General features: G+C 39.9%; 1 protein-coding gene and 1 pseudogene across 1 annotated transcript; both read left to right on the forward strand.

Annotated features, from left to right (window-relative positions):
* The first annotated feature begins 1,182 nt into the window (after positions 1-1,182).
* On the forward strand, positions 1,183-3,074 carry LOC105500806 (THUMP domain-containing protein 1-like). The gene is given in 3 exon segments (XM_011926481.1): positions 1,183-1,802; positions 2,307-2,459; positions 2,789-3,074. Coding segments are annotated over 3 exon segments (1,059 nt in total).
* Positions 3,075-14,344: 11,270 nt separating this feature from the next.
* LOC105500849 lies at positions 14,345-16,364 on the forward strand (annotated as a pseudogene).
* The last annotated feature ends 7,183 nt before the right edge of the window (positions 16,365-23,547 follow it).

The raw sequence follows: 23,547 nt of genomic DNA on the forward strand, positions 1-23,547 counted from the left end.
CTTTCTGCATATATATATATACATATATCAAGATGATAAATGTACATGGATTTTTCAGGAAGTGGGGAAACTTTTTAGAGGCTACTATTTCACTAAAACCCCATAAGTGGTCAATACTTACATCAATTAGTAGACGCAGCCCCTAGATGAGTGTGGCAGCCTCTACAAAATAAAGTAAAAAACTGGTGATGGGTTGGGGGAGGGATGATCCAAGTAATTTAAAGAGAAATCCTTCCATTAATAATCATTTGCTTATTGAAATTATAAAGTTTGCACAAACTTTCTGTTTTTCTTTTTCTTTTCTTTTTTTGTTTTTTTTTTGGAGACACAGTCTTGCTCTATCTCTGAGGCTGGAGTGCAGTGGCTCAATCTCAGCTCACTGCAACCTTCTGTCTCCTGGGCTCAAGTAATACTCCTACCTCAGCCTCCCAAATAGATGGGATTGCAGGCATGCACTACCACACTCAGCTCATTTTTGCACTTTTAGTAGAGACAGGGTTTTGCCATGTTGGCCAGGCTGGTCTCGAACTGCTCGCCTCTAGCCTCGCCCACCACAACCTCCCAAAGTACTGGGATTACAGGTGCAAACCAGTATGCCCGGAACAAATTTTCTTAATATATATTTTTTCATGCTGAGTGTCAAACCATGAGCCTCATGTCCTAGGTGATATTTAGCATTCCCAAAATGGTATAGAGTGCCCAGAAGGCAAATGTTTTGTCTTTTACCAAACACACATCACTTTGCTTTTGCATATATATACATATACATACACACACACGCCTAATATACACATATATGGTTTTTTTCCACACTGAACTCTAAGTGATCGCCATGCAAAGCATAATTGCTTTCGGATCTTGTTTAGTTTCCTAAGAAGGAAGTTTCCTTCTAGGAAGCTGCACTGGCTAGATGCCTTCATGAAATACTAACAGGATTTCAAAAGAAATTTGTCTTCTCGGAAAGAGAAAGATGTGTCCATGAAACCTTTGTGAGAAGACAAAAACACTTAAGTGATTAAAAACTACTCATGGTCTGCAGGTAAAAAGGCATATGTATCCCAAATGTTGAAGCCATCGTACTTCTTCTATTCACACCCCTAAACCATGTAGAAGTTCGCCGGGAGGTGACGACTCCAACAGCTGTGGAGAAACATTTCTCTTTCCTCTCAGCTTGCACACATCATGGCGGTTGCCGCCCAGCAGCCTCCTCAGCCTGGCGGCAGGAAGCGCAGAGGCAAGGCTCAGTATGTGCTGGCCAAGCGGGCTCGGAGCTGTGACTCTGGCGGACCCAGTCAGCTATAGCCCAGGCTACGGGGCATCCTCATCACCTGCAACATGAACCAGCGCAAGTGTGTGGAGGAGGTCTACACCCTGCTCAACGAATATGGCGACCACACGTATGGGCTGGAAAAGTTTACAGACAAGGATCAGAAGGCCCCTGGAAGTGAGGGAGAAGATGATGATGTGGAGGCTGCCTTGAAGAAAGAAGTTGGTGACATTAAGGCATCTACAGAGATGAGCCTAAGAAGATTCCAGTTAGTGGAAAGTAGAGCAAATAACATTGTCTTCATCAGGACACTTGGGATAGAACCTGATATATTGATGCATAATATTCTCCAGGATGTGTACAAAACCAAGAAGACTCAAGTTATTCTACGAATGTTACCCATCTCAGGCACATGCAAGGCTTTTTTAGAAGATATGAAAAAATATGCAGAAACATTTTTGGAACCCTGGTTTAAAGTTCCAAGCAAAGGGATGTTTCAGATTGTGTACAAATCTCAAAATAGCAGTCATGAGAGGTGAACCCAACTGGACTTCCTGGGTCCAGTGGGGACTTGGAGAACTAGTCTGTCTTACAAGGGGATTGTAAAATGCACCAATCAGCGCTCTGTAGCTAGCAAGAGGTTTGTAAAATGCACCAATCAACACTCTGTAAAAATGCACCAATCAGTGCTCTGTAGCTAGCAAAAAGTGTGTAAAATCGACCAATCAGCAGGATTCTAAAAGTAACCAATCATTGTGAGGATTGAGAAAAGGGCATTCTGATAGGACAGAAACAGGACATGGGAGGGGACAAATAAGGGAATAAAAGTTGGCCACCCCAGCCAGCAGTGGCAACCCACTTGGTCTCCTCACATGCTGTGGAACCTTTGTTCTTTCTTCACAATAAAATCTTGCTGCTGCTCACTCTTTGTGTCCGTGCCACCTTTAAGGGCTGTAACACTGACCGGGAAGGCCCGCGGCTTCATTCTTGAAGTCAGTGAGATCACGAACCCACCAGAAGGAACCAACTCTGGACACAGTCACAAGAATAGAGAAGTTATCAAAGAATTGGGAGGAATAGTGTGTACCCTCAATTCAGAAAATAAACCGGATCTCACCAATCCACAGTACATGGTGGTAGTAGAAATCATCAAAGCTGTCTGTTGCCTGAGTGTGGTGAAAGATTACATGTTGTTTAGAAAATACAATTTCCGGTTGGGCGGTGGCTCATGCCTGTAATCCCAACACTTTGGGAGGCCAAGGAGGTGGGCAGATAACGAGGACAAGAGATCAAGACCATCCTGGCCAAAACGGTGAAACTCCATCTCCACTAAAAATTTAAAAATTAGCTGGGCATGGTGGTGCGGGCCTGTAATCTTAGCTACTTGGGAGGAGGCTGAGGCAGGAGAATCGCTTGAACCCGGGGGGCGTAGGTTGCAGTGAGCTGAGGTGGGAGATGGTGCCATTGCACTCCAGCCTGGCAACAGAGCATTCAAAAAAAAAAAAAAAGAAAGAAAGAAAGAAAAAGAAAATTCAATCTCCAGGAGGTGATAACGAGCTCTAAGGATCCATCACAGCTTAACTCAAAGCAGGGAAATGGGAAAGAAGGTAAACTGGAAGCTGCTGACAAATCAGATCAAAACAACACAGCAGAAGGGAAAAATAACCAGCAGGTACCAGAGAATACTGAGGTGCTGGGGCAGACAAAACCGTCTAATCCACAGGTGGTAAATGAGGGAGGAGCCAAACCTGAACTTGCAAGTCAAGCCACAGAAGGGTCCAAATCAAATGAAAATGATCTCTCATAGGAGGCCATTTGGTGCTGGAGGTGGGTTTCTCAACTGGGGCTCTATGAGATGTTGCTGGGGTTCCACCTTGAATTGTGACTAAAAACAGTTTTTTATTTGTGTGCTGCATTATGCTATTCTCACAGTAGTGAACAATGATTGCACAGCCCTGTTAATCATTTTGTTAGGCATCTTTCAGCCCTTATGGAATTATGTAGAGGCAGACCCACGTGCCACACTATTGCAAAGAGGGGAGGATGGGAGGGGAGGGGGATGCTGGCCTTTCCCAGGCTCCTCTTATGCAGTGCCAGCTGACTTACTGTAGTGAACTGACTGTAAAGTAGAAAATCAGAGGGGAGTTTTCATTCGAAGGAAGGAGTTTTTACATGCCACAGCTCAGCTGTCCCCCTGCCACTTTGTTGTAAACATTGCAAAAATGTGGATCATGTAGGTTAGAAGTGAATTGTTTGAAGTTTTTGTACTTTTGTGATTTTCTTGTTTGGCTATGTCTGTTTTTATATTTTATTAACATTTGTGTGTAACAAAGCTGACAGTTCAGTGCTGCAATTTGGGAAGGCAAGATGTGAGAAAGAAGAGAGCCATTTTAGGCACAGAACTACAGACATTTCTGAAAAGGTTGGTGATGAAGAATTTTGGTCTTCTGAGTATACTTCAGTATTCTAGTGCAACAGGGGGCACAAAGAAATTCTGTCTTTATAATGAAAGCTAGTCCTCAAGGGTTTTATATGAACTCAGTCCAAGCTGTCCTATCCCATTGTGCATAGTCTGTGGCATGCAACTTACAAAACTAGAAATTGTAACTATAAATCACAGCCACTTGACAAGAAAGAATATTCATTATTTTCAAATTGCTTTTGGACTATCAAAACAGTAAGGCTTTTGTTCAAAAATCACATTTAGTCAAAAGGTTTAGGAAGCGAATTATCTTGTAGCAGAACTTATCTCAGGAAAGGAAAATATGCATAGTTGATGAGAATCTAATAACATTACAATGCTGGGGCAGGATGCAGTACAAAATTGAAAAAACTTTATTCTCAATAAGTCTGATATCTCAAATGATGCTAAAAAGGTTTTGCGTCATTAACTGAAAAGCAGCAGCTTCTCTATCCAGGATGATGAGTCAACAGGTTTCACAAATATTTGTCATGCTGTAGCATTTGTAAGATTTGTAAATGATGAAATTCAAAGAAAACTTCTTCTATTTCTAGGCTACCAAAACAAAGGCCAATATATAATGTTGTGACATCATATCTGGTAACCAGAGGTCTGTTATCTACCCTCCTGGTGCCCCATCAGTGGTTGTCTCCATAAGTTATTTTGTGTCATTAAAAAAAAAAAAAGAAAGAAATCCTGATGTTGACGTTATAACACACTGCTTTCTTCACAGAGATGCTGATATCAAAAAACTTGAAGATACAGTGACGTTCTCAATAATGCTACAAAACTGGTTACCTGTATCAAAGACCCATTTATCCAAAAATGTTTAAAAAATGAAAACACCCAAAACAAAAACCTGGACAAACAGCACATAAACCTCCTGCACCATCAGACATCCTTATCTCTACAGGACATTTGAGTTGAAAGGTGAATTGCCAAGTACTTACAAGAAAACAGCCAGCTTTTGCTGAGTGCTTTGGAAATGAAAAATGGCTACAGAAACTAGCCTATTTAGCAGACGATTTTCATCACATGAACAAATGGACGAGTCTCTGAAAGGTTCTGGGGAAAAAAATTTTTCTTAAAGTGACAAGAGTCTTAGATCTAAAAGGAAACTGATTTGCTACCTTGCCAGGGGAATTCTTGAAATGTTTCTGCAGCCACTTGGACTTGAAAATGAAGAGTACAACTCTCAAATCTTTCTAGAACCCACCTGGAGGAACCACAAAACCCAATTAAGTAGTATTTTCTCTCCTTTTCCCAGCACTAGTATATGACTGTATGGGGAACCCTTTCTGCAAACCTGCTCAGCTTGACATTTTGTCTCTGAAAGAAGAGAATGAACTCAGCTCTAGTCTGACAGTCCTACATTTCTGTGAATTAAGAGTATTCTTCAACTTAGTGCTCACACTCACACACCATAAGGGTTCCCTGCAGGGGTTTCCTGAATTTGAAAGTTTTTTCACGGCCTATTTTTTGGGTAAAATAATTGAAAAAGGCAGACACCAACAAAGTCTGCAAAGTAAACTGTCCAGATTAAGAATATTAAGGAGCTGTAAAGTTAGCTTGTGGAAATGGGCTTATCCTTAAGTTTTAAAAAGTCAGGAAGTAGTAAAAATGTTAGGCTTCCTGCACAAATGGCTATGTTTATTTAATGGCTAGTGAACATGGGAATATATTTTTATCCTCCTAGCTAGCAGTTCTGTTTGGTAAACCAGACTAGAATGATTGAGAGGGGCAAAGAATAGGCAGGACCTTCCTTCTACAGCTTTACATATTTAGAATGTTAATTCTTAATGGCGTTGAAGTTACCTTGAAAAGATTGATAAGAGGTTTATTAATATTATTTAGGGGAATAGGGAGGATAGAATTTTGGTGCCTTCTTCAGCAGACATACTCCATGACAAAGATTCTTTTATTTTGATAGTGCATGACAAAAGGACGTGGAAAAAAATTGACCATATGCCTACAGAATATGCAACTCTGTGGAACTAAGTTGTTTTTACTTTGTGAAAGTTGCCACTCTACAGAAAGATTTCAATTTTATAGTTTGTTTTTAGTTGCCTTTTATATTTATTTGTATTTGGTAAGGCTCGGTTGTTATACAAGCTGTTCCTTCCCAGCTACAAAATCCTGTGTTTGGTTGTAACCTGAACTCATTAAAAGACTTGTTTTCAGGTTTATCAACTGTTTATTTTCACTGACATTTGAGCATGTTATTTTATAAATGATGAGATTCCAGGGTAGGAGGTGAGTGCTTTTTAATTCCCCTTTAGTTTTTTGTTCTAAAAATTATGTCAGTTAAAAAAAAAACAAACAAAAAACCTGTAGTCTTATGGTTTAGAAAACTTGTTTAGCTCTATAGAGAAAAGAATAGTAAACTTTGTATTTTAAAACATGCTTCCCTAAGCTTAAACATGGTTTTCAAATGTTATTTTTACTTGTACTTTGCTTTTGGTACAGCCAGATATCAACCTTGTTTTTCATAGTTCCTGATATTTTCAGAAAAATCAAAATAAATTTGTTCCCTTAAAAAAAAAAAATTAGTTTGCCAATGGTCTAGGAAGCTCTAACCTCATCATTCTATTGGTAGCATAGTTTATTCCTAACCAGACACACATGTGTTAATGAAGCCACAAGGTTTAGGTCTTTCCTAGTGGCTTCAATTGGGTGATTTTTATCCAAGCAAGCTGCCTCCTCTTTATTTATTTATTTTTTTTGAGACGGAGTCTTGCTCTGTCGCCCAGGCTGGAGTGCAGCGGGGCGATCTCAGCTCACTGCAAGCTCCGCCTCCTGGGTTCACACCATTCTCCTGGCTCAGCCTCCGGAGTAGCTGGGACTACAGGCGCCCGGCTATTTTTTTGTATTTTTTAGTAGAGACGGGGTTTCACCGTGTTAGCCAGGATGGTCTCGATCTCCTGACCTTGTGATCTGCCCGTCTCGGCCTCCCAAAGTGCTGGGATTACAGGCTTGAGCCACCGTGCCCAGCCCATGCCTCCTCTTTTTAATTCTGTCTTCCCTGTAAGTATTCCTACACTAAAAGGAAAAAATACATTTTTCATTTTACCCAAAAAAATTACCTAAATTAAGGTTTTTATAGTAACAATGTCTTCAGTTATGGACTACCTTTCCTTCCTTTAAAAAAAAAAAAAAAAGGCAACAAAACATCCACAAAAGTCACTTTCACCCACTACAGAAAACCCTACCTCCCGCCATCCAAAAATGCCACCTTTGAGCTGCCAACAGGATTTCTCACTATTCCTTAGGCATTCCTCCAGATAGTTTTTTGAAAGTCTGACTTAACTCACCACAATTTAACCTGAGATTTGTAGAGGTCAGACACTCTAGCAAAATATGATTACAAAAAATGGAGATACTAGTTTTAAACTGCATAAATATATATATAAATAAATCCATCAACTCTCTCAACTGTAGCAGTCTAATCATTAATCAATAATCTATCAATTGACATAAGTAACCTACATGATATTAATTACATCATTACATAGAATTCATCTGTGTAGAGCAACACTGTCCAATAGAAATAAAATATGACTTATATGTGCAATGTAAGTTTTCTAGTAACAGCATTCATTAAGTTAAAACAGGTTAAAATTAAATTTAATAATATATTTTATTTAACCCAATATATCCAAACTAGTATCATTTTAACATGCCATCAATATTTTAAAATTATTGCCAGGCGCGGTGGCTCACACCTGTAATTCCAGCACTTTGGGAGGCTGAGGCAGGTGGATCACTTGAGGTCAGGAGTTTGTACCAGCCTGGGCAACATAGGGAAACCCCGTCTCTACTAAAAATACAAAAATTAGCCAGGCACGGTGGCATGTGCCTGTAGTTCCAGCTACTCGGGAGACTGAGGCAGGAGAATTGCTTAAACCCAGGAGGAGGAGGTTGCAGTGAGCTGACATTGTGTCACTGCACTCCAGCCTAGATGACAGAACAAGACTGTCTCAAAAACAAAACAAAGCAAAAATCATCAAGGTATTTTTGTACTCTTCTTTACAAAATCCATAGTGTATCTTAGACTTCCTGCACATCTCATTACATTCTAGATACAATTCCAGGGCACAGTAGCTCCAGGAGGGGTGGACAGTGCAGGTCTAGAGGGTGCTGGGTTAAAGGGTTGGACAAACACTGCGTGAACACTACCAGTTCTCCCAGTCTTCAATGTGCCCATAGATGTCAGAAGATTAAATTAGTCTCTTATATCCACTTACGTTTGTCTCTTTAGGGAATTTGACAACTAGTGTGTAAAGTTTAAATTGCTTTTAAGTTGGTATTAGTTGCACCATGTTAAGAAAATAAAATCAGTGTTGATTTGCTGTATTCTTCTCCTATTGCTACTATAACAAATTATCACAAATTTATTGGCTTAAAACAACACATATTTATTATCTTACAGTTCAGGAGATCAGAAGTCTAAAACAGGTTGGCATGGTTGTGTTCCTTCTGGAGGCTCTTGGGGGAATCCATTTCCTTGCGTTTTCCAGCTTCTGGAGGTGGCCTGCATTCCTTGGCTCAGGGCCCCTTCGTCCATCTTCAAAACAAAAGCAGCAGCATATCATCTTCAACTCTCTCTCTCTCTTTCTCTCTCCTCTGCTCAAACATCGTATCTCCTACTCTTATTTCTGACTTTCTTCCTCCCTCATAGGAGAAGCCTTCTGATGACACTGAACCCACCTGGTTAATCCAGGATAATCTCCCCACATCAAGATCCTTAACTTAATCATGTGTACAAACTCCCTTTTGCCATGTAAGGTTCATATTCACAGATTCTGAGGATTAGGATGTGAATATCTTTGGAGGACCACGGCAGACAGAATTGTCTACCACAATGAAATAGGCTCATATGCTCAACTCAGGTCTACAGGTGAGATTTTGTCATAACACATCTAATTTATGACATAGCTATGGCAAAAATTAGCTATGCCCTTGATCAGTGATCCCCAGCCTTTTTAGCACCAAGGACCAGTTTCGTGAAAGGCAGTTTTTCCATGGCCAGGAGGCGGAGGGGATAGTTTCAGGACAAAACTGTTCCACCTCAAATCATCAGGCATTAACTAGAATCTCGTAAGAAGCACACCACCTAGATCCCTCACACGTGCAGTTCACCATAGGGCTCGTGCTCTTATGAGAATCTAATGCCGCTGCCGATCTCACAGGAGGCGGAGCTCAGGCAGTAATGCTCATTTACTTGCCACTCACCTCCTGCTGTGCAGCTCAGTTACAAACAGGCCACAGACGAATACCGGTCCATGGTCCAGGGGTTCGGGACCTCTGTCCTGGGTGACTATTTGTTCCAAGCAGTATTTCATAAAACTAAAAATGTAGTGTAATAAATATTAGACACATGCTTGGCTTTAATAAGTGATGTGGCGGTTTCTAGAATTTAAATATATATGCTTAGGGAAAGGCAAGATAGTAGGTATATGAGTTGAACCTGGAAAGAAAGACTCTTCAGCTGTGTAGTACCTATTTTTTAAGCTGTTGTTCCAAATTTGCCAGGAGAAATCTTCACCTTCACACTCAAGTAATTAGTACCACATTTAGCATGGAGTATACTTGTCACAAGGATATGATAAAATTCTTTTATAAGAATTTACTCTTTGCTAAATACATGTGATGAAGTAAAAAACATCTTAAATCAACAAATATCTAATATTATGAGGAAGGCACAGTGCCCAGTACAAAATATACCATAACTTAAACTATAAATTTAACTTTCTTAAGTATAATGACTACTTTAAAAATTTTCCTTCCTTAGCAAGTCAGTGCAAGCAAACTGTTCATGGATTCCATTGGAATACTGCCCTTTAATACTTTCTCTTCAATTTAATCTTATTTGGAGGTTCTATTTACACACTGAAAGAGAAAATTGAGGCAACAATTCCAATTTTAAAACATGTGTTCCTGAACTGCCTGGATCAACATCTGAGTTTGCACCATTCCTGTGTGCTCAGGCTCCAAGTCTCTTGTCCTTGGGGGATGGACAGATACACCTTAACTTGTGATGGGGTTATGTCACAATAAACTAATCATAAATTGAAAATATCTTAAGTTTAAAATGCATTTAATACACCAAATCTACAGAATATCGTGGCTTAGCCTAACCTTCTTGAAACATGCTCAGAATACTTACATCAGCCTATAGATGGGCAACATTACCTAACACAAAGTCTATTTTATAAGGTGTGGAATATCTCATGTAATTTTTTGAATACTATACTGAAAGTAAAAACCAGGATGACTGTATGTGCACTCCAATTAGAGTTTCTACTGAATGCTTTTCACTTTTGCACTATCATAAAGTCAAAAAAGCGTAAGTGGAACCATGGTTAGGTTGGGGACCATTTCTAATCCTCAGCTCATGCTGCAATAACAAAATACCATAGACTGAGTGGCTCAACAACGGACATTTATTTCCACAGTTATGGAGGCCAGAAGTCTTCATGCACCAGCATGGTTGGAGCTAGATCCCTCTTTCTGGCTTGCAGATGGCCGCCTTCTCCCTGTGTCCTCACAATGGCAGAAAGAGAGACACACAGCAAGCTCTCTGATGCCACTTCTTTTGACAGTACTAATTCCATCGTGAGGCCATGGCCTCATGACCTCATCTAAACTTAATTATCTCCCAAAGGCCGCATCTCCAAATACGATGACATTGGGGGTTAAGGCTTCAAAATATGAATTTTACAGGGATGTAATTCAGTCCATAGCATGGAATATGCAGGACCTAGGCAAAAAAGGGCCTCAGGGTGATGGACCTATTCTGGGAAACTGGATCAAACTCAGCCCTTTAGTCATCCTGCAGTGTTCCTGGTGGCTTCTTCCAGACACCCCAGGCTGTGGGGAGAAGAGTGAATGTGATTACTGCTGAAAGCTCATTTCTCAGGTTCTCTAAATATGGGTTCAATGTGCAACCCTCAAAGGGAATTTTCTACCCAAAACTATAGCTTTGCAGCTAAACAATTATATTCTTGAAATGATGCCTAGGGAGACTGAGTTTTCTTAAATAACAAATCTAAGGAGAAACCAAATGCCTAGCTAGCAAGACAACTTTCTTGCCTAATTTTACTTTTTAAAATATTTTTTACTTTCTTGACATAGAAATAAATAGGGTGAAGTTCTATAAGCCAGGGAAAAGATTCACTTACTGATTCTTGAACTAAAATATCACTGTGCTGAAAAGATAAGTAGATGATGAGTATATATATGACAATCACTTTCATGAAAACTCAGTTCCAGAAAGACACTAAATTTCATTTATTGTTTGTCTAAAAAGAAAGTGCATGCATAGTAATTAACGGACAAGATGGTCAAAAAGCAACTGTTCTAGTGCTTTATTCTGGATAAATGCAGTGTAATTATGATTCTTGTGAATTTCAGTAAAGTATGATTTAATACTACAGCAAGGGTGCCATTAAAGTGTGGGTATTAACTTTCCAATAATTTCTAGAAATTGAAATGGAATGTGTTTGGCAATAACATGACATTTTGACACCAATGAAAATATTTTATGTAGTTACGTAAGTGATAAAAATAAATGCTTTATAAAAATTTATCCAGAAGGACTTATAAGTAGGAAAAACAATCATAATTAACAAGATTTTGTGAAGTGTGCAGCAGCCAAAGACAACTTTTAGACCAGCTGAAGGTGATGAGGTCATTTCTGGTCCTAAGTTCACAGAATGTGACCACCTGTAGAGATTTTTTTTAAAGCACTTAAAAGAATTAATTTTCCAAATATGGAGAAACTGAGAGAGTCTCCGTCTTTTACGTGACTTTCTACTGTGCCAGTGTAATGGAATCAAATACACACTTCAGCTTTTTAAGCAGCTGTTCCTATGGTGCAGGAGTAAATGTGTAAACTCTACCAGTACCAGCTGGAAAAAAAGAACATGAATCTATTATTTCCGAGTGTATTATGAAGCCTAGATTTTGTTTCCAGGATAGAATGTGTCCAAAGCAACCAAATTAAGAGGAGGATTGTGAAATTATCCAGTGGATAAGGAACCATCTTGACATTTCAACTGGCTGATACAAACCAAGCTATATGGGCAGGTGACCCTGCCTCTTGTTGCATTAACTGTGCAGAGTCCACCACAATACTGAAGAGATTCTTTTTACTATTTTTAACTAAGATCATTACAGCACAAGACTCTTAACCACAGTAACATCAAAAGAACAAGAAGCAATTTTATCAAGTATATGTCTTTTTCAAAATGAACATTACTGATCTCTATATTCATAATGTCTACTTAGGATTTCTAAGTCAAATGATAATAACTATGATGATAGTAATAATAATAGAAGATATTTCACTAAAACATGCATATCTTTTGACTCTACCTTTAAATATAATTTTAATAAAATTCTATTTGTAAGTATTACCAAATAAAGACAAAAAAGTTTTAGTGTATGATGGTGTTTTTCAAAATAAAATTTATCTTTTAGACAAGTTTTAGGTTCACAGCAAAATTGAGTACAAAGTACAGAGAGTTCCCGTCTATACTCTGCACCCCCTGACACACACACGTAAACAACTATCAGTCTCCTGCAAGAAAGTGGTACGTTTGTTACAATCAACAAACCTACATTTATACATGTTTATCATCCAAAATCCATAGCTTATTAGAGTTCATTCTTGATGTTGTATATTCTATGGCTTTGGACATGTATCCACCATTATAGTATCATAAACAATAGTTTCACTGTTGTAAAAAATCCTCCATGTTCCATGTACTTATCTCTCATTCCTCCTCAACCCCTGGCAAGTACAGTTCTTTTTACTGTCTCTATAGTTTTGCATTTTCCAGAATGTCATATAGTTAGAATCATACAGTATATAGCCTTTTACGATTGGCTTCTTTCACTTAGCAATATGCATTTAAGTTTTCCCCGTGTCTTTTCGTGGCTTCATTTTAGTTTTGAATAATCTTCTGCTTTCTGGATGCACCACAATTTATTTACCCATTCACCCAGAGAAAGACATCATGATTGCTTCTAAATTTTGGCAATTATGAACAAAGCTGTTATAAATATCAGTGTGCAGGTTTTTGTGTAGACACAGGTTTTCAACTCATTTGAGTAAATACCAAAGCGCACTATCGTTGGAGTGTATGGTAAAATTATGTTTAGTTTTTGTAAGAAATTGCCCAGCTATCTTCCAAAGTAGCTGTACCATTTTGCATTCCCATCAGCAATGAATGAGAGTTCCTATTGTTGCACATTCTCATCAGCATTTGTTGTCAGTGTTTTAGATTTTGGCCATTATAATAAGTGTGTAACAATATCTCATTGTGGCATAATTTGCAATTTCCTAATGCCATATCATTTTCAGGATCCTTACACATGCATATTTGCCATCCACATGTCTTCTTTGGTGAGGTGTCTGTCCAGGTCCTTTGCTTATTTTTTAGTGGGGTTGTTCCTTTGGTCCTTTGCCTGATTTTTAGTGGGGTTGTTGCTTTTCTTATTGTTGAGTTCTAATACTTTGCATATTTCGGATAGCTGTCCTTTATCATATATGTCTTTTGCAAATATTTTCTCCTACTCTATGTCATAGTGTTTTAAGTGTTGGTCAACCTTGAGCCTTTATAGAAACAAAAAACAATCAAATAAATTATATGGTTGTAAAGCTTTAGAACCATTCTTGAAGATGCATTTAAAATGATCTATCGGCTTTTGGGTGCAATGACTCAAGCCTATAATTTTAGCACTTTTGGAGGCCAAGACGGGAGAATTGCATGAGCCCAGGAGTTTTAAATCAGTCTGGGCAACATAGGGAGACTCAATCTCTAGAAAAAAATTAAAAAATTAACCAGGTGCAGTGGCACATGCCAGTAGTCCCAGCTACTTGGGAGGCTGAGATGGGAGGATCGCTTGAGCCCAGGAGGTCAAGGCTGGAGTGAGCCATGATGGTATCACTGCACTCCAGCCTAGGTGACAGAAGGAGACCCTGTCTCAGAAGAAAAAAATAGAAATAATGAAAAAAATTATCTATCTTAGATTATTGTTTCAGTAACTATTGTGAAAGTTGTCAGAATCAAAATGGAGTCACTAATGTTAAACATACACACACACACACACACACATACAAACCTGACATACCAAAACCAGACAAGAACACAATAAAAAAAAGAAAACTACATGCCAATATTCTTGATGAACATAGATGCAAAAATCCTCAATGGAATATTAGCAAATGGAATGCTACAACACATTACAAAGGTCATTTACCATGATCAAGTGGGATTCATCCCAGGGATACAAGGATGGTTCAGCATGTACAAATCAATAACAAGTGTGATACATCATGTCAACAGAACCAAGAACAAAAGCCATGCAATCATTTCAACAGATGCTGAAAAAGCATTCAATAAAATTCAGCGTTCCCTTATGATAAAAAATGCTCAACATGTTGTGGGTAAAAATACACACAAACTGGGTATATATGACAAACCCACAGCTAACACCATACTCAATGAGGAAAAGCTGAAAGCTTTTCCTTTAAGAAGTAGAACAAGCCCCCTCACTCACCACCGACAGCCCGTGTCAGCGTGCGCAAGTCCTGCCACCACCCTGCAGAAATGCTTCAATTACCTGCAGTCTTTTGTCAGATGAGACCAGTGCCGAGGGTCCTGGCTCCTCATCTCACTCGGGTTTATGCCAAAGATGTAAAATTTTTGGTGCAGATACCTGAGTCTTAATGCTTCAAGGTGCAGACCTTTTACTCACTGCTGTAGCCATTACCATGGGGCCAAAGGGGAAAACAGTGATTATTGAGCAGAACTGGGGAAGTCCCAAAGTAACAAAAGATGGTATGACTGTTGCAAAGCCTATTGACTTAAAGGATAAATATAAAAATATCGGAGCTAAACTTGTTCAAGATGTTGCCAATAACACAAATGAAGAGCCTGGGGATGGCACTACCACTGCTACTGTTGCCAAGGAAGGCTTCAAGAAGTTTAGCAAAGGTGCTAATCCAGTGGAAATCAAGAGAAGTGTGATGTTAGCTGTTGATGCTGTAATTGCTGAACTTAAAAAGCAGTCTAAACCTGTGACCACCCCTGAAGAAATTGCTCAGGTTGCTACAATGTCTGCAAATGGAGACAAAGAAATTGGCAACCTAATTTCTGATGCAATGAAAAAGGTCAAAAGAAAGGGTTCCATCACATTAAAGATGGAAAAACACTACGGATGAATTAGATATTATTGAAGGCACGAGGCCAGGTGCAGTGGCTCACGCCTGTAATCCCAGCACTTTGGGAGGTGGAGGCGGGCAGATCACGAGGTCAGGAGATTGAGATCACCCTGGCTAACACGGTGAAACACCGTCTCTACTAAAAATACAAACAATTAGCCGGATGTGGTGGCATGCAACTGTAGTCCTAGCTACTTGGCAGGCTGAGGCAGGAGAATCGCTTGAACCCAGGAGGCAGAGGTTGCAGTGAGCTGAGATTGTGCCACTGCACTCCAGCATGGGTGACAGAGCGAGACTCCATCTTAAAAAAAAAAGAAAAAAGAAATTATTGAAGGCAGGTAAGTTTGAGGATATATTTCTCTATACTTTATTAATACATCAAAAGGTCAGAAATGTGAATTCCAGGATGCTTATGTTCTATTGAGTGAAAAGAAAATTTCTAATGTCCAGCCCATTGTACCTGCTCTTGAAATTGCCCATGCTCACCATAAGCCTTTGGTCATAATTGCTGAAAATGTTGATGGAGAAACTCTAAGCACACTCATTTTGAATAGGCTAAATAAAAGTTGGTCTTCAGGTTGTAGCAGTCAAAGCTCCAAGGTTTGGTGACAGTTGAAAGAACCAGTTTAACGGTATAACTATTGCTACTGGTGGTGCAGTGTTTGAAGATGAGGAGTTGACCTTAAATCTCGAAGATGTTCAGCCTCATGACTTAGGAGAAGTTGAAGAGGTCACTGTGATCAAAGATGATCTTATGTCCTTAAAAGGAAAAGGTGACAAGGCTCGAATTGAAAAACGAATTCAAGGAATCATTGAGCAGTTGGATGTCACAACTAGTGAATATGAAAAGGAAAAATTGAACGGCTGGCAAAACTTTCAGATAGAGGAGCTGTGCTGACGGTTAGTGGGACAAGTGATGTTGAAGTGAATGAAAAGAAAGACAGAGTTACAGATGCCCTTAATGCTACAAGAGCTGTTGTGGAAGAAGGTATTGTTCTGGGAGGGGGTTGTACCCTACTTTGGTGCATTGGTGCCTTGGACTCATTGACTCCAGCTAATGAAGATCAAAAAATTGGTACAGAAATTATTAAGAGAACACTCAAAATTCCTGAAATGACCATGGCTAAAAATGCAGGTGTGGAAGGATCTTTGATAGCTGAGAAAATTATGTAGTTTCTCAGAAGTTGGTTATGATGCCATGGTCAGAAATTTTGTGAATATGGTGGAAAAAGGAATTGTTGAGCCAACAAAGGTTGTGAGAAGTGCTTTATTGGATGCTGCTGGGGTAGCCTCTCTGTTAACTACAGCGGTAGTTGTAGTCACAGAAATTCCTAAAAACAGAGAAGCACCCTGTAACGGGTGCAATGGGTATAATGGGAGGTGTTATGGGAGATGGCAAGTTCTAATTATTAGAATAGTGCTTTCCTTTAATTAATGAACTATGGCAGGAAGTCCAAGGCAGTGTTCCTCACCATTAACTTCAGAGAAGCTGGAGAAAATGACTGAAGAAGAGGCTAGCTGATGTTCAGGAAATCACTATAACAATCAGCTACCGGTTTCAAGCAACAAATATATAATGTTTGACTGCTGTCATTGTCTATGCCTACAGATAATTTATTTGTATTTTTGGATAAAAAGACATTTATATATTCCTAACACTGGGTGCAAAAGCCATGTACCAATGTACTGCTTTCAACTTAAATCACTGAGGCATTTTTAATACTATTCTGTTAAAATCAGGATTTTAGGGCTTGCCACCACCAAAGGAGAATTTAAGCAGCCTTTCTGTGGAGAGTGAGAATAATTGTGTACAAAGTAGAGAAATATCCAATTATGTGACAACCTTAGTGTAATAAAAATTTGCTTAAAGTTGAAAAAAAAAAAAAAGAACTGGAACAAGACAAAGATGTCCGCACTTGCCATTCCTATTCAACACAGTACTGGAATTCCTAGCCAGTACAATTAGAAAAGAGAAATAAATTAAGGGCATCCAAATCAGAAAGGAAGAAGTCAAATTATCCTTGTTCACAGACAACATGAGTGTATAATTAGAAAACCCTAAAGACTCCACAAAAAAATGTTGGAATTAATAAATGAATTCAGTTGGAACTGAAAAATGAATTCTAAGTAAAGTTGCAGGATACAAAATAATCATACAAAAATCAATAGTATTTATATACACTAACAGCACATGCTCTGAAAAAGAAATCAAGAAGGCAAACCCATTTACAATAGCTACATTAATTATAAAATACCTAGAATACATTTAACCAAATAACTGAAAGATCTATCTTAGAAAAGCTATAACACACTGATGAAAGAAATTGAAGAGGACATTTTAAAAATGGAAAGGGTTCACGACCAGCCTGGCCAACATGGTTAAACTGTGTCTCTACTTAAAAAAAAGGACAAAACGCTTGAACCTGGGAGGCAGAGGTTGCAGTGAGCTGAGATTCCACCATCGTACTCTAGTGCCTGGCTGACAGAGTGAGACTCCATATAAAAAAAAAAAAAAGGAAAGATATTGTATGCTCATGGATAGAATTAATATTGTCAAAATGTCAATACTACCCAGAGCAATCTATAGATTTAATGAAATTCCTATCAAAATGTCAATGACATTCTTCACAGAAACAGAAAAAACAGTCCCCAAATTTACATGAAACCACAAAAGACTCTGAATAGCCAAAGGAATCCTGAGCAAAATGAACAAAGCTGGAGGCATCACACTACATGACTTCAAAACACATTATAAACCAATGGTAACCAAAGTAGCATTGTACTTGGGGAAAAATAGACACATAAGGCTAGGTGCAGTGGCTCACGACTGTATTCTCAGCACTTTGGGAGGCTGAGGCGGGAAGATCACTTGAGGCCAGGAGTTTGAGACCAGTCTTAGCAACATACGGAGACCCTATGTCTACAAAAAAGAAAAAAAAATGGCTGGGCATGGTGGCGTGCACTAGTTGTCCCTTAGCTGCTCAGGAGGCTGAGGCTGGAGGACTGCTTGAGCCTAGGAGTTAAAGGCTGCAGTGAGCTATGATCACGCCACTGCACTCTAGTGTGGGTGACAGGGTGTGATCCTGTCAGAAAGAAAAATAGAGAGAGAGAGAGAGAGATGAGGAAAGGAAGGAAGGAAGGAAGGAAGGAAGGAAGGAAGGAAGGAAGGAACAGACACATAGAACAATGCAACAGAATAGAGAACCCAGAAATAAATCCATGTATTCACAATCAACTCATTTCTACAAAGGTGCCAAGAACAAACATTGGGAAAAAGATAGTCTCTTCAACAAACGGTGCTGAAAAACTAGATAACCCTATGCAGAAGAATGAAACTAGACCCCTATCTCTAAGCATATAGAAAAAGCAAATCAAAATGGATCAACGACTTAAATCTAAAACCTTAAACTATGAAACTACTAGAAGAAAACAATGGGGAAATGCTCCAGGACATTAGTCTGGGCAAAGGTTCTTGAGTAAGATCTCAAAAGCACAGGCTACAAAAGCAAAAATAGACAAATAGGATTACAACAAGTGAAAAAGGATTTGCACAGCAGTGACAATCAACAAAGAGAAGAGACAGCCCATCTACTGGGAGAAATTATTTGCAAATTATCCAACTGACAAGGAATTAATTACCAGAATATATGAGGAGCTCAAACAACTCAACAGCAGAAAAACAAATAATCCAATTAAAAATGAGAAAAATATCTGAGTAGATATTTTTCAAAAGAAGACAAACAAATGGCCAACAGGTATAAAATAAAATGCTCAACATCACTAATCATGGAAAAAATGCAAATCAAAACCACAATGAGATATCCTCTCACCCTAGTTAAAATGGCTTTTATTAAAAAGACAAAGAGGCCGGGTGTGGTGGCTCAAGCCTGTAATCCCAGCTCGTTGGGAGGCTGAGGTGGGTGGATTACCTAAGGTCAGGAGTTTGAAACCAGCATGGCTAACATGATGAAACCCCGTCTCTACTAAATATACAAAAAGTAGCTGGGCATAGTGGTGGGTGCCTGTAATCCCATCTACTCTGGAGGCTGAGGTGGGAGAATCGCTTGAACCTGGGAGGCGGAGGTTGCAGTGAGCCGAGGTCGTGCCACTGTACTCCAGGCTGAGTGACAGAGTGAGACTCCATCTCAAAAGAAAAAAAAGACAAAGAATAATGAGTGCTGGCAAGGATGTGGAGAAAGGGGAACCCTCATACACTGCTGGTGGGAATGTAAATTAGTACAGTCACTATGGAGAACAGTTTAGAGGTTCCTCAGAAAACTAAAAATAGAGCTACCATAGAAGACAGCAATCCCACTACTGGGTATATACCAAAAAAACCAACATATCAAAGAAATATCTGTGCTCACATGTTTATTGTAGCATTATTCACGATAGCCAAAATATGGAATCAACCTAAGTACCTATCAATGCATGAAGAAACTGTGGTATATATACACAATAGAATATTATTCATGCACAAAAAAGAATGAAATCCTGTCATTTGCAGCAACATGGGCAGAACTGGGGGTCACTATGTTATGTGAAATAAGCCAGGCACAGAAAGACACATATTGCATGTTCTCATTCATATGTGGGAGCTAAAAAAGTGGATCTCATGGAGGTAGAGAGGAGAAGAATGGTTACCAGAGACTGAGAAAGATGGGGGAAGAGGTAATAAAGAGAGGTTGACTAATGGGCACAAAAATATCATTAGATAGAAGATATAATACATAGTGTTTGGTAAGTCAGTAAGGTTGTTAGGGAAGCAGGAGCCTAGGAGAGCCAGGATGACACCATTTTAAGTTCCACTTCATTTTGAGACTAACCAGGCACATTCCTTGCCAGCCATGACCCATGGTCATAAGATGTTTACCGTTGAGGAAAACTTACAAGGACGCACTCCTACGACAGCAGAAAGTCTAGATGTCCCAATACTCGTAACAATATATGATTTCAAAATAATTATAGTTATGCTTTACTTACACACTAAAATGTCAAGAATCATTTTCCTTAAATCAGCAGTATAATAAATTTTGTCATGCTGTCTGTTCACCCACATGTAGGCACAGCTTAGTTTGGCCTTTACATAGACAAGACCCCTATATAAGAAAAACTTAAAGACAGTACATTCCTCTGCTTGCTTTCTGAGGATGCCCTACTCTATAATGAAGTAGCTTTCAATAAACTGTATCTTCTCACTGTACAACCTTAGACTGGTGCTACATTTGTTACTGATTTTCGTAGCTAAGGATAATCATTTCAAAACATTTACATAATCTTCTTCATTTTTACTTTAAAAACTTTTATTCTTTCTTTCTCTCCCTGAATACATACAGTTTACTGTGGTATGCAAATTCACATAGCAATGCTCTATTCCCAAATAAGCATTGTTTTCTTTTAGAGAGCCTAGAAACTTTGTTTGTTATTTACGTTAACAACACAGACCAACTTGAAATTAACTGGACTCCCTACAGAATCCTGATATATCTAAGAAAGACTTGGAATCTAGTCAAGGTTGGTACTACCCCTGAATATCGTGAAGAGAGCTGCAACTCATAGTTTCTATTAAAATGCAAACCAGGTGCTAAATGTTTCTTACAAAAAAAAGGAGGGATATTCTCTCTCACACTGAAAGAGGCTTGGACCAAAGCCTTCTGAAAAGCAGAAATATCCCTTATTACGTTATGTTATTATGTTACTAGACTCTATTACCTCTAAGAAACATTAATTCTCACTAGAAAGATGAAAGTAAAATGACTGACTGAGCACATGCTCCTACCATCATAGCACCAAAAACCACAAGCAAGGATGGAACCAAATGCCCTCCAAATAATTCATTTGAAACATCTCTTCAATAAGAAGTCATGACCGTAACATACTAGAAAATGCAGGGAATCCACATGTACCAGAGAGGGTTCCATTGCATACAACAGAATCTAGGCTAGTTAGTTTAATCTAAAGGGAATTTATTACAGCAGAGGTTCCCCAACCCCAAGGCCATGGACTGGTACCTCCTGTCAGATCAGCGGCGGCATTAGATTCTCATAGAAGTGCAAACCCTACTGTGAACTGCACAGGTGAGGGATCTAGGTTGTGCACTCCTTATGAGAAACTCATGCCTGATGATCTGTCACTCAAATCACTCCCTAATGGGATCCTCTAGTTGCAGGAAAACAAGCTCTGGGCTCCCACTGATTCTACATTATGGTGAGGGTATAATTATTTCATTATATATTACAATGTAATAAATGAAGTGCACAATGAATGTAATGTGGCCGGGCACAGTGGCTCACACCTGTAATCCCAGCACTTTGGGAGGCCGAGGCGGGTGGATCACTTGAGGTCAGGAGTTCGAGACCAGCCCAGCCAACGCAGTGAAATCCCACCTCTACTAAAAACACAAAAATTTGCCAGGCATAGTGGTGCGTGCCTGTAGTCCCAGCTACTTGGGAGGCTGAGGCAGGAGAATCGCTTGAACTGGGAGGCAGATGTTGCAGTGAGCTGAGATCACACCACTGCACTCCAGCCTGGATGACAGAGCCAGACTCCATCTCAAAAATAAATAATAAATAAATAAATAAATAAGTAAAATTAATTAAATAAATGTAATGGGCTTGAATCATCACAAAATCAACCCCCCTCCCCACGGTCTGTGGAAAAACTGTCTTCCACAAACCAGTCCCTGATGCCAAAAAGGTTGGGGGCTGCTATATTACAGCAAAGCCAAAGGGTCTCACAATCACTGAGAGGTATAAAGAAGACCTACTTTGGGCTATACTTTCAAGAACATCTCCTAAAGCCACGCTGCAGAACTGAGCTTCTGACCCTGCCGGAGTCAGGAAACTGTGGAATCAGGAATCAGCTGCTACACTACAAGCTCCACACCAAAGCCACTTACACCACCCGCCATCCACAGCTGCAAAATGAAGGAGCTACGTGCAGGAAATTCTCCTAATTGGATCTTGCCTCAGATTTCCTTTTGAATACAAATTTAAATTTCTCATACCAGAAACAGAGCTCAGTCACCCTTGACACAATTTTCAGTTCTACAACACACCTGAATGGCTCAGCCAGTGGCCAGTGACAACAGCTTAAGAGACATCCCTCCCACCTAGCTGACTGGGCCCCTGTTCTCCCATTGTTTCCTTTAAATGGACCGTTCAGACATCAGTTTGTGAACTTAAAGTGGCCATACCCCATTTCCGTATGTATATGGCTGGTAACCACATGCTTCTCTCTTTTGCCTGATTCTTCATTCTGGCTTCACATGACCCAGGGATGGAAGAACCCTCGTGACTCACTACACCCTCCTTGCCCAGGTTTTCTATGTAAAAATCTTTGAACTTGTTTCTTATTGTGGTGGTGGTGTATTAAACTTGTGCATTCCAGGGCTGGGCATGGTGGCTAGGGCCTATAATCCCAGCACTTTGGGAGGTGAGTGGATCACTTCAGGTCAAGAGTTCGAAAGCAGCCTGGCCAACATGGCGAAACCCCATCTCTACCAAAAATACAAAAATTAGCCGGGCCTAGTGGTGGGTGCTAGTTGGGAGACTGAGACACGAGAATCACTTGAACCTGGGAGGTGGAGGTTGCAGTGAGCCGAGATCATGCCACTGTACTCCAGCCTGGGTGACAAAGAGAGGCTCTATCTCCAAAAAAAAAAAAAAGATGAATTTGTGCCTTCCATCTGAAGAAGTAGGAGCTGCCCTGGGCTGGGATATTTCTGGAATGCAGGGGAGAACATAAGGTCGGGCTCCCAGTGCCAGAGCCATAGCCAGGCAGGTGTAAACTGGACATAGGTCAGACATGAGCCACCAGGGTATCTGCCAGTACAAACAAGCTTCCTCTGTAAGGGATTCCTTGGTCAAGGGTCAGACAGCCAGGCATTAGGCTATTTGCCCGGTAAAGGAATTATCCTGAGAAAGGCACACTGTAAACACCACATCTGGCTCTCTCCATTTCTGGTTAGGGCAGGGTTGCTAGCCACTCTGGTACCAGAACCCCAGTTTAGCTGGGAGTTTTCAAAGCAGTATGGCCTGCCTCTCAACACTCATGAAGCCAGAGACCCAGCAGTGAGGAGTCTCAACACCACAGCTCTTTCAGAAAAACCAACTCTGTCGGCAGAAATAGTAGAGGCAAAAGAAGTCAGCCTCTACCCGCAGTGTTCCACCTCTGCCTTCCAAAACCCATGTGGCTGTAAAGGATAGGTGGGACCCTAAATCCCATCTAAAAGCAGAGCTTCAAGGGCATGTCAAAAATGTAGTTTTCCAGCCTCAGTAATTCCAGCAGGCATATGTAGAAGGAGGGTAGAAAAGATACTGAGTGAGGTAGAAAAGAGTAGAAAGGACATGACTATCAGAGGAAAGCGAGGAGTGATTCCAGAAGAACTCCAAGAGTCAGGGCCTGTGGACACCAGGGTCTCGAGGTAGTCTTGGAGTAACCACCAGGGTGACTGTCTCCATCAACATTAGAGCGGTAGGTAGGCTGCCTGAACTCCCCTCTTTGAGTGGAGAACAAAGACAGAACGGAAGAATTGGTTATGAGTGTTGGGTCAGAGTCATGCTTAGGAGGAACAGAAACTCTTCTTCT

This window comes from Colobus angolensis, unplaced genomic scaffold (genome assembly GCF_000951035.1).
Source record: "Colobus angolensis palliatus isolate OR3802 unplaced genomic scaffold, Cang.pa_1.0 Scaffold69, whole genome shotgun sequence".
Lineage (NCBI taxonomy): Eukaryota > Metazoa > Chordata > Mammalia > Primates > Cercopithecidae > Colobus > Colobus angolensis.